This window comes from Wickerhamomyces ciferrii, contig 00154 (assembly GCF_000313485.1).
Source record: "Wickerhamomyces ciferrii WGS project CAIF00000000 data, strain NRRL Y-1031 F-60-10, contig 00154, whole genome shotgun sequence".
Classification (NCBI taxonomy): Eukaryota; Fungi; Ascomycota; class Saccharomycetes; order Phaffomycetales; family Wickerhamomycetaceae; genus Hansenula; species Hansenula ciferrii.
Window position 1 is genome coordinate 1 of NW_011887586.1, and position 12,097 is coordinate 12,097.

The 12,097-nt window shown below is 30.5% G+C and overlaps 6 protein-coding genes across 6 annotated transcripts; 4 read left to right on the plus strand and 2 right to left on the minus strand.

Annotated features, from left to right (window-relative positions):
• Positions 1-881: 881 nt before the first annotated feature.
• Positions 882-2,024, minus strand: CLG1 (Clg1p; the record flags this gene model as incomplete). Its single annotated transcript, XM_011275038.1, has 1 exon — positions 882-2,024. One exon carries the CDS (start codon positions 2,022-2,024, stop codon positions 882-884), a length of 1,143 nt encoding a protein of 380 aa, XP_011273340.1.
• Positions 2,025-3,231: 1,207 nt separating this feature from the next.
• On the plus strand, positions 3,232-5,278 carry BN7_4361 (Kelch-like protein 20; the record flags this gene model as incomplete). Its single annotated transcript, XM_011275039.1, has 2 exons — positions 3,232-3,394; positions 3,477-5,278. 2 exons carry the CDS (start codon positions 3,232-3,234, stop codon positions 5,276-5,278), a joined length of 1,965 nt encoding a protein of 654 aa, XP_011273341.1.
• A 92-nt stretch (positions 5,279-5,370) lies between these two features.
• SKI8 (SKI complex subunit WD repeat protein SKI8) lies at positions 5,371-6,562 on the minus strand (the record flags this gene model as incomplete). Its single annotated transcript, XM_011275040.1, has 2 exons — positions 5,371-6,458; positions 6,556-6,562. The coding sequence occupies 2 exons, from the start codon at positions 6,560-6,562 to the stop codon at positions 5,371-5,373; spliced, it is 1,095 nt and encodes a 364-aa protein (XP_011273342.1).
• Positions 6,563-6,778: 216 nt separating this feature from the next.
• Positions 6,779-7,804, plus strand: VAM7 (Vam7p; the record flags this gene model as incomplete). The annotated part of the gene is made up of 1 exon (XM_011275041.1): positions 6,779-7,804. The coding sequence occupies one exon, from the start codon at positions 6,779-6,781 to the stop codon at positions 7,802-7,804; it is 1,026 nt and encodes a 341-aa protein (XP_011273343.1).
• Positions 7,805-8,275: 471 nt separating this feature from the next.
• CSR1 (Csr1p) lies at positions 8,276-9,580 on the plus strand (the record flags this gene model as incomplete). Its single annotated transcript, XM_011275042.1, has 1 exon — positions 8,276-9,580. One exon carries the CDS (start codon positions 8,276-8,278, stop codon positions 9,578-9,580), a length of 1,305 nt encoding a protein of 434 aa, XP_011273344.1.
• A 393-nt stretch (positions 9,581-9,973) lies between these two features.
• CTF3 (Ctf3p) lies at positions 9,974-12,052 on the plus strand (the record flags this gene model as incomplete). Its single annotated transcript, XM_011275043.1, has 2 exons — positions 9,974-9,976; positions 10,037-12,052. The coding sequence occupies 2 exons, from the start codon at positions 9,974-9,976 to the stop codon at positions 12,050-12,052; spliced, it is 2,019 nt and encodes a 672-aa protein (XP_011273345.1).
• Positions 12,053-12,097: the final 45 nt, after the last annotated feature.

Here is a 12,097-nt window from a genome sequence, read left to right on the forward strand (position 1 = left end):
TATTTTATAGTGATCATACTGCAGGTCGACGTCGAAGAGTACATTGTAGTATATATTTTCTGTCGCTTCAGCTAGCATGTCATCGACGTTATAGTTATATAGTACATACTGATACTGGTCAATATATACATGTTTACTTGCGATGGTGTCACTTGATTGTGATATAGAATGAAATCTTTATTCCAGATCTACAATAGTTCAAACACAGTATATATAATATATTAATAAAATCCTTATATACGACTTGTTAAAAAAAAGTTAAGAAAAAAATTAAAAAAAAAATATTGACACCATTTTAAACGACAAAATATTCATAATCATAAAATTCAATAAAGAAATTATGATTATTTTTTTTATAAGTAATAAAACAAAAAAAAGTTTATAAAATATAATATAGTATAGTATAATAAAAAATAGCTAATGATAATAAGAAATATGAACTTGATATTGATTAGAAAAAATGATTAATTAATCTTGTTCATTAGTTAGATCTTCTTCGAAATAAGCAAAAATTTAAAACATAGCGTATTCTTCTCTTTTTTTTTTTTTGATTTTTTTGACAAAAAATTTGAATAAGAAAACCAGTTGAAAGCAAATAAACTTTTTTGATAGTATTTTTTTTTTCATCCAAGTTTAATTTGATTAAAAATTAAATCTTAGGGTTTTATAATTTTATTGAAAGTTGATTTTTTTTTTGGATTTTTGAATAATTTTTCTTTGAGTATAATTTGAATAATTTTTTTTTTAAAAAAGAGCAAAATGTATAATTTATATCAAAAATTTATAAGTTTATAATAATAAAGTAAAAAATAAAAAAGCACAAATTGTAATAATAAACAAAAAAAAAGTAGGGAAATAGAAAAAACAGATAGTTGGGAACCTTAACAAGCTGCAGCTAAATTATATGACCAATCAACAGGTCTTGTTGGAGTTGAACAATAATGACATGAACAATACATCATTCTTTGATAAGAACCAGTTCTTGTACAATATTCAGGTTCTTGATAAGAATATGATCTATTGTGTGAATAAGCACGTGGTTGATAATGATTATAATAATTTGAACTTGAATTTGATGATGAAGTTGTATACCAATTATTTGAATTTGAAAAATTATCAAATCTTGAAGGTGATGAATAATCTCTTGGAGAAAATTGTGAACCTGAACTTGATAAAATTGGAGAAATTGGTTCGCTACTAATTGATCTTGAATGATATTGAATTGGTGAATTATAATTATCAGCATATTTTTTATATTGAATCATTAATTCATCATATCTTTCCATATCAGTATCATGTAATTTCCAATCAATTAAATCTAACCATTGAACTTCTAAAAAGTTAATTAATTTAACATTCAAACCAGTAGCATCTGACCAAGATTTATTTGTAAAAGTATTATCATCATTTGCCTTATTTGACATAACTAAAGCTAAAATAACAATTTGATAAATTTTTTCATCTGAATTTTGTTGAAATGAATAACTATCAACTTCATATTTTTGAACAAGATAATAATTTGCTAAAATTAATGAAGATAATGGTAATCTAGTTGCACTTAAAACAGATTTAATTGATGAGGCAAATTTTTCATTTTTAGTATCACTTCTACCAAATAATCTAAAAGCCAAATAAGTAGTGAATTTAGACATGATATTTAAATCATAATCTAAAACTGATGAAACACCACCGGTAACAGCTTCTTGTTGTTGTTGAGGTTGTTGTTGTTGTTGTTGAACAACTGGTTGAGGTTGTTGTTGATAATAAGCACCATTATTATAACCATAGTTATTATTTGGAACATAAGGATTTGGAGCAGGAGCTGAAACCATTGGAGGTGGAGCAGGAGCACCATAAATTGGTTGATTAACATTCATCATTGGAGCTTGTTGATAAACAGGTTGTTGGGGGACATTTTGAGCAACATATTGGTTTTGATAATATGTTGGTTGTTGATAACCATTCATATACCCATGTTGTTGATGAGTAGCATCAAAAGGTTGATAAGCATAAGCTGTAGCCATTTTGATAATAAAAGTTTTGTGAAATTAGGAAAATTTGTAAAATAACTTAATACAACAAAATTTGATATTTCTTTTTTGATAATATAATAGATTTAAAGTTAATTCTCTGGAGATATAATAATAATACTATATTCCCTCAACAGATTGAAATGAAATAACTTCTATTATAATAGTTTTGATTTTTGTAGTTTTTCTTCTCTTGTATTTTTTTTGATTTGACGATGACTTAATAAAAAGCTCGTCTATATTGATTTCTTGTAATAATATGTTCTTATAATTAAATAAAAACTTTTTATGAAGAAAGTATCAATTTTTTTTTGTTATTTGAGTTTTTTTTGACTTTATATCAATTTCTGAAGAATTAAAACTGAGAATAATATACTATAATTTGATATAATATATTCAATTCCACACGTAATAACAAACACGTCAGCGGTAAAAACAAAGAATAAACTAAATTAGCAGCTAAAACTCAATACCGAATAAACCTTGACAAGCAGCAAATAACACCACTTGAATCTAGGAATGATAGGATACTAATAGACCAAAAATCAACAAAAATAAACCTTTTTGTTGTTGTTCTTATTGCTTGCTAATCAAACTTGCGCGCTTGAGGGTTGAGAAATTTAAGCGGGAAAAGCTTCTCAAGTTGATCTTCTTCAAAGAAGTTGTATAGATGTTCAAAATCAGGTTTCCAAAAGGCGAGAAATATGAAATATTCAGGCCGTATTTAATTCTAAATGAAATAAAATGGAAAACACAGGATTTTAAATGAACGATTTTGGTTGACAATGAATGGTTTGAAATGGTTTTGAAAAGTGTTGAAGATGACTTTTTTTTTCGCCAGTTTTTTTTATTCCGTTGATTGATATTTTCAAATCGCCCAAAACGGACAGCGGGTGCGGCTCGCACCAGCAAAATTTTCAGTTCCGGTGGGCTGTGATCGTGGTGGTCGCGCATAGTTAAGCTGGGAATTTGGCGTGTTTTCGCGTAGGAAAAAGGAATTTGTGGTGCTGTCATTGGGGGAGATCCGGTGGCAATAAACCTGTTTTGGGTAATACGAGGTATACCTCGGGACTGTGTTTCATAATAGTTATCAAGATTTCTTTTTGGCACATAATGAAAGATTTCAGATTTGATTACATTTTAGTGTCATTTTACGTTGGATTTATAAGATTTAGTTGTTTATACTGATAAAGAGGTAAGGATGTCCTCGTTTGTTTCACCGGCTGTTAGGAGAACAAATTTGAAGAGTATCAAACCAGTGGTTACTGAAGGTTCTCAACCGTTATCAAGAATCAAATCTTCAAGTGCAGTGACAAACGATGGGAAATTCTTTCTTTTCGGTGGATTTGATGAAGATGATAATTGTACGTATTAGTATTCATCTAGTATATTGATTACAATTTACTAACTATGAAATATCAGTGGATGGAAATGTTTATTTATTAGATATTTATACAAATCTGTGGAGCACTTACCCACAAGATCAAGTTTATAGAGAAGGTCACTCATCTTTATTTATAGGTAAAGATCCTCAGACTAAAAATGATACAATATTAATCTATGGAGGTGTGCCAGAAGAATCAAATAATAGTCGTTTCAATCATTCACAACTAGTTAAATATCATGTTCAATCTAATGAATGGGAATCTATTCAAGATCAAGGTCCTGCTATCCCCGAAGAACCAAGATCAAGACATGCTGCTTGTCTTTCACAAGACGGTACCAAGATGTTTATATCTGGTGGACTATTCAAAGATGATTTGAATGATCCTTATGATGACTTAAGGATATTTGATATAACAAGAGGTGTTTGGGAAGGTTCAAGAAAATTCATATGTAGATTTGATCATTATATCACTTATCATGATGGTAAAATTTGGGCTTTAGGTGGATTAACAAAAGAAATGGCTCATGTTACTGAAATTTCTTGGTTTGATTTACAAACAAATATAACTGGTTCAATCAAGATAAACCAATTACCTAGATTCCAAGGTGATCATATCTTTATGAATTCAACAAAAAATTCTTCATTATTATTAGATGTTGTTGTACCTTTATTTTCAATGGATAATACTTTAATGGAACCATGTATTGGACTTTATGATTTAAATAGTCTAAGATGGCATGCTGTATTAACTGGTGCATTTGATCCATTATTAGGTCATAAATGGAAACATACATTTATTCATGAATCAAAACTTTATTTATTAGGATATCCAATATCAGGTCAAGCAGATGATACAGCATTTGATTATAATTTGAAAACAATTATTGGATTAGATTTAGCTGATTTGGGTATAGTGGAAAGATCAATGAGGAAAAGAAAATATAATGATGATGATGAAGATTCAATGTCTTTAGATTTTAAAAATTTATTAAATGATACTACATTAAGTGATTTTCAAATATTTGGTATTGAAGGAAATCAAAGACCTTCATTAGATTCAATCTTCTTAGAACCTGGTGAATCAAGATTAGAAAATGGATTCCAATCATCAACAAATCAAGATACTTTTATTAAATCATCACCTATAAAAGTTCATACTACAATACTTTTCGCAAGATGGCCACATTTTAAAAGAATTTTACAAAGTGGGATGCAAGAAACTAAAACAAATACATTATTTATACCAGAACCCATAAAATGGATCAAATCGTTAATTGAATATTTTTATACAAATGATTTATCTACAATAGATCAAGATATTATTTCAGGGTTATTAATATTGTCAAATATTTATGAAGTCCCCAAATTAAGAAAATTATGTCTTGATAGAATTTATTCAAAAGGTTTTAATGTGGAAACTGTAATGAAAGTTTGGTCAAGAGCTAGATATATTAATGAAGAAATTTTGGCACATAATGCATCAAATTATTGTTCAAAAAATTGGGATTTAATTATCAGATCACCGCAATTTGAAGAATTATCAAAAGAGGAAATTATAAATTTTTGTCGTGATGTTAAAATTGGTAATAATCATTCAAATTCATCTTCTCAATTAGGTGTTAATAGATTCCAATCTCTTTCACCTCATGATAGATCTTTCAATTTAAATAATTATGATAGAGATTATAGTACAGTGGATCATGGACCTTCATTTGGTACTTATGGCACTGAACCAAATTTTGGATTTCCTGAAGGGGAAGCACCAAAAGATAATGAAGATGATGAAGATTTTGATCAACAAACCTATGTTACTGGAATGAATTATTATAGAATTCATCCAACTGATGAAATATATGAATAGATTAATTAATTAATATTAAATAAAGAAATAAAATAATGCTTACGAATATTTAAATAGAAATGTATATAGCAAAAATGATGATAAAATTATATTTATATACCACCAGCTTCTCTAAACCAACGAATACCTCTATCTAAAGATATTATAGCTAATCCATCATTACTATCACCACCAGCACCTCCTCTAATACCTTTATCAATAAATTTAACACCCACAGCGGCACTAGTTGCATTTTCATCAATTGGGATATCATCATCATCATAATCTGTAATACTTAATGCAATAGTAGCTTCTCTTTCACGAGTTGTAACATTCCATACACGAATTTTACCATCATAACCTGAACTTACCAATAATTCACCTGTTTCGTTAAAATCAATTTCAAAAACCCAACCTTCATGTGCATAAGCACCAACATGAACTTGAGTTGAATGTGATGGGATTGTGAAATTACCAACATTTTCACCATATATAGTATCATATAAAGTTATTGTACCATATGAACCTGAATCACTTGCGACGGCTAATAATGTACCCAATGGAGAGAATTTAACAGAACGAATAGTTGAAGAACTTTGTGATGAACCTTTTAAACCAAAATTATGGAAAGTATAAACAGGTTTAGAAGTTTCAGTTTGAGTTAAAACCACATCACCATTTTTGAAACCAGTAGCTAATAATGATTTATTATATGAAATATCTAAACTTGTTGCAAAATTTTTGGTTTGTGGTTTTATTTCACCATGAATTGTGAAAGTTGCAGATGTTAATGAATCTATTGTAAATGACCATATTTTAGTTACACCTGTTGCTTGTGTAGCACCAAATTTATGTGATTTACTTTCTTCATCTTTCGAGAATTGAATAGCCCAGTATGAATCTCTATTACCTTTACCATTCAATTGAACATCAATTGGTGATATAGAACCATCGGTTTGATTTATAATGTAAAAAAACACTTCACCACTAAATGAAACAGTTGCAACTAATCCAATTCTAGTTGTATCAACAAAATCTTCGAAAACAGCAACATGATGCAACCCTGTCTTGTGTACAAATACTTCTTTAACATTCTCTTTTGCAGTGTCTGTTTCTGTTATATGATTTGACCAAAATTTCAAGTATCCATCACCTGAAGCTGTTATAGTGTATGGTTTTGAGATGGCAACTGAATAGATGTCTGATTTGTGAGCAGCACCGGCATTGTTGGTGGCAATGTATTGTTTAGGCTGAGGGCTAATGTTAGTACTTGATCTGCAACAACCCTTAGGTATTACTCACCATTGTCAATTGAGCTGAATTGATCTTTTGGTCCCAACTGTTCTAAGCTCTCTTGTTGATGTTCTTTTTGTTGATGTTCTTTTGACGTTAAAAAAATTAAGCAAATTCGCGGCCTTTATCGCGGCCCTTTTTTTGATATTTAAACTTATTTCAACTATTTTGATCTCAAGAATGTGGCACTTTTTGATTCACTTTTGATTTAGTTTGTTAGAAAAGACAATGGACGTTCAGGTTACCATTCCAAACACATCTACTAGTGACGATGGGAGTCATACGGTGTATCATGTGCTCGTGAAGAGCTCTGGAAAGAGTAAAAAACTAGAAAAGAGATATTCAGATTTTGCTGCATTGAAAGAAGAATTAGAATCGTTATATTCAGATCAAATACCCTATAACTTCCCCAAAAAGACATTTTTAAGGAAAACCATTAATAATGACAGACTTGCTGAAGAGAGAAGAATTCAATTGGAGAAATTTTTACAAGATGCCATAAATGATAAATTAAATATCAAATGGAGACGATCATTACCCTTTAGAGATTTTTTACAATTACCACCAGGTGCCTTTTCCACAGCTAATGATGGAACAAAAGAAAAGATTAATTCTGCTTGGTCTTTATCTTCAACAAATAATAATGATCCTATAACTGATCTAACGTCTTGGATCGATGTTGTTAGAGAAACTAAACTTATATTACAAGATGCAAGATCTAAAATATTTATTGATGGTACAGAGGCAAGAAAAAAGTTGATTGTAGGGAGATTAAGATTTGATGGATTATCCAAAGGTTTAGATGATGTCGCGGCTAAAGGATCAATAGGTGAAGGTGAAATACAAAGAAGAAGAGAATTATTACATTCAATAAAAAGAGAACATGGTGATCTTGAACAATTGTTGAGTAATGTCACATCAAACCCTGAAGCATTAGAATCCAGTAAGACATCATTGGGGAAATCTAAGAACCTATTATTCAAAGGTCGTGTGTTAGGTCAACCACAAGAAACTGAAAGAACTCGTGGTATTGAGAATCAACAATTATTACAAATGCAAAAAAATGATATTCAGGACCAGGATCAAGAGTTAGAAAGATTGAGTGCTGTTATAAATAGACAAAAAGAATTGGGAATCGCTATCAATGAAGAATTAGCACTACAAAATGAATTATTGGATGAATTGGATACTGAAGTTGATAGAACAAGTGCAAAGCTAAAGTATGCACAAAAGAAAGTGGGAAAGATAAATTGAGAAGATAATTAGGAAATGAATATATGCGAATAGTGGAATGGGAAATAAATGAGTATAAATTATCCCTCATGTAGGACGTAACTGATCAATTTTGTATAAATCATCAAATTGAGAACTTAATGTAATGTATCGCACTCTAAAACCATCAATACCCGTCCAATTTCATCCAAATGTCCACCTATAGAAGTCTTGGATCCCAGATAATCACATAGTTAACATACTGCACACTACTCAACAACTCAACAAGTAACTAACCTTACAAAATGCACCATCGCCCATGGGCCATCGCACGTCGTTTAGCAGATCAACATTTTCCTTTAAATTCTCGATCGCGTCAAACAAAATCCAAACAAAAACAAAAAAAAAGTTTTGAAAAACTAAATTAATACCCGAACTTCTCGAGAAGAACAAGTAACGCAATTTGATCTTGATCAAGGGAAAAGTTTCTTCAAGAACTACCATTATATCAAAATGTCAATCCCAAACCCATCTGGTCGTGTTACCACATTGAGCGCTGATGAAGAGCGTAAATTGAAAGAAGTTTGGGCTCATTTCCTTAGATTTTGGGGTACTCCCGTCACACTACCTTCAGCTCCAAAAAGAACAGCAACAACAACAAGTGTTGCTTCAACTAAATCAAATGGTGATGATAAAGGTAAAAAGAAAATGTTTTCAAAATTCCGTCGTGGTCACAAGGCATCTAAATCAAGTGAAAAAAACGAATTAACTTCAACAAGATCAAATGAATCTATTGAAGCAAATTATACACATAAAAGTATTCATGAATCTTTTAAAGATTTACAACCGGAAGATATTTATGAAAATTTCTGGAATATGTTAAGAACTGATTCTCCTGATAATCTGATATTAAGATTCTTAAGAGCAAGAAAATGGGATTCCGATAAAGCTCTGGCTATGCTGGCTCATACTTTACATTGGAGATTAAAAGAAAGTCATGTTGAAGATTTATTATTTGGCGGTGAGAAAAGAGGTATTGACAATGGTGAAGATGGTTTCCATTTACAATTCAAACTATCCAAAGCTTACTTTAGAGGTTATGATAATGAAGGTAGACCAATTGTTATTATCAGACCAAGATTACATCATTCCAATGAACAGACTGAAGAAGATATTCAAAAATATACTTTATTAGTTATTGAAGAAGCTAGATTATTATTAAAAGAACCAGTTGATTCATGTTCTGTCCTTTTCGATTTAACCGATTTTACAATGTCAAATATGGATTATGCCCCTGTTAAATTCATGATTGGTGTTTTTGAAGCTCATTATCCAGAATCTTTAGGTAAATTATTCATTCATAAAGCACCATGGATTTTCCCACCAATTTGGAACATTGTTAAAAACTGGTTAGATCCTGTTGTTGCTGCAAAGATTAGTTTCACCAAAACTGCTAAAGATTTACATCAATTTATTCCAATGAAATATATTCCAAATTCTTTAGGTGGTGAAGATGAATTTGAAATGGAATATGTTGAACCAGTAGAAGGTGAAGATGAATTATTAAATGATAAATCAACAAGAGATCAATTGAAATCACAAAGAAAAGAAATTATCACAAAATTTATTGAAGCTACAGTTAATTGGATTGAATCTAATTCAGATGAAGAAAGTAAGAAATTCTTGAATGAAAAAATCGAATTAGGTCATCAATTAAGTATCAACTACGCTCAATTAGATCCTTATATTAGAGCTAGATCTGTTTTTGATAGAATTGGTATGATTGATGTTAAAAAAAGTGCTGGTTTAGAAAATTAATGATAGACTCTTATGATTGACTTTCGAAAATGAAACATAGAAAATGAAAACAAAGAAAGAAAAAAAAATACCATTGTATAATAGAAGTAGAAAATAAAAAAACTCCTAATCCCCCTTTAATAATATGAAATGATTTTAAAGCCTTGATGTAGTAATTGGAAGTTACGGGTTACGGGTACTATAGATTAATACGCTTAGCTTTATTGGTAAACGCAGCATTTTTTGGGTTACCTTGGAAACGCAGATAACTTGAAAAGTAAACACGCATAAAGTTTCAAGCACTTTTATAGTTCAGCTTGGAAAGCCATAATTTGGTTAAGCATTATATAGAGTCGTAATTTACACTCGATAGCGTGATGGCTGAAATATCCAAGCTTATAGAAAAGCTTAATAATGGTACGTGCAATGCTCATGAGACTTTTTTTGCTCACTGATTACTGACATGTTAATATAGAGGATCTATCACCTGAGGAGATTCACAATATTATTGATGACTTAGGAAACCTACCCATTAAAACAATAGGGATAACACAAGATGATATTATCACACTACTTAAACTCACATTAGACCCATATTCCTCACTTCGGAGTGGTTATAGAGTGAAAATCATAAAGAATCTTTTATACCCAAAAGCACCAATACCGAAAGATGTTGTGGTTGATATATGTGGAAGCTTTGGGGTGAAGACTGGTAATAATAAGGAAAAAAGATTATCCAACACAATTCAAGTATTAATAATAAAATGGCTGGTATCAGTTTACTCATTCTTAGAAGATCCTTCGATAATTGATAAATTATATGGTTTGTTATTCAACTATTTAGAATTTGAGTATCTAAGACCTCACATTGCACACTTATTATTATTATCAACAAAAAAGTTCCACGTTAATACCAAAAGAATCGATAGACTTCGAGGATTAAGATCAAAATATGATGAATCCGAACATCTTATAGCATTGTTAATCTTATACAAAGAATTTGCACCAGATCAAATTTTTGACATTCTCCCAAATATATCACACACCATATTTAGTCATCCAAACTACACATATTTGCAGGAGCTAATAAATCTAAGGAAACCAAATGATAAGAGGGTATTACAAGTGACAAATGATGAACTTCAACAAGTGGAAATATTCGGGCAGAAACTAAAGAAGAGGAAAAAGATATCATCAAGGGTTGATACATCTACAACAGTCAAAACAAATAATCAATTTCATTCAATACCTGAGCTTGTGAAAAGTATTGAAAATCTAAAGTTACCATCTGATATAGCTAACGTTGTTCATGATAAACATGATAACTCCTTGTTATTATTCACTTCACTCTCCAATGAAAAAGATTTTAATAGATTGGATGCTGGGCTAGAATTCGTACTGGAAGATTTTGAAGAATTATCTGCACTAGATCAGGAGAGTTTGCTACATGATTTGATATTTTTTGTGGAAAGAACCAACCATTTACCTGAATCATTATTAGAGAATTTGTTAAAGATACTGAACAAGAAAGGTGATACAAGCTCAAGCCACTTAACGGTATACATATGGAAACTTATCTGTTTTATACCGCTCGATCACTCTTATAATCTATCCATAGCATTACAAAGTATAATAAGTGCAGGTCACATAAATAATTTAGAGTCCACAATAGCGTTACTGAACTCACTTACATTGTTATTCTCAAGGTGGCTGTTTGAATTGAAAGATAAAGCCGAAGCTGTTGATACTTATCAAGATATTTTACATGTTTGTACAAAGATCAAACATTACCTACCAGATTGGCTTATAAAATTTCAAATGAACCTAAAGCTGGTATTCCATGTCATCAAGTTTATCAATATCAATAAAAGTACACCAAAATCACATCAAAACATTGAAAATGTTGTTCTTCCACCAAACTTGACCTATATGTTAGTATTTGTTAATCATCCATATGTGATCTCAGAAATTTGTGGGTATTTAAACTTTGCCAAATTTTTCTTACAAGAAGCAATCAGCAACGACCTTACGATCAAGCTAACGGCTGTTCATAACTCATATGTTGTTGATCTTTGTAATGCTCTTTGGAGAAATAGAGCTTTTCATGTATCAAATAAAAAAGAAGGGGAAACATCATTTGGACTTGGTTCTGATTTCATAAATTCATTAAGTGTTAAAGTTCCAATATTTGATAGGAACTCAACTTTCCCATCTTTATTCAATATCAGTCACTCACCAGCTTTTGCTTCTAAGTCAGCTAAACTGTTGAGAATTCTTGAAGATGAAGACCCTGAATGTACATTTCGCCATGCAGGTCCATTGACAAATGGATCTATCGTTGAACTTCAAAATGATCCTGAATCAAAATGGTTGAAGACAAATTATGAGGATACAAAGCTACAAATTCTGAGAAAAATGGATAGGGAACAATGTTACAGAGGACTTGCAGATTTGCTATTCTCACATTTGAAGAGTCTTTTGGGAAAGCGCTAGAATACAAGAATAGTGGTTAATTGTTATATACACGTTATATTAGAT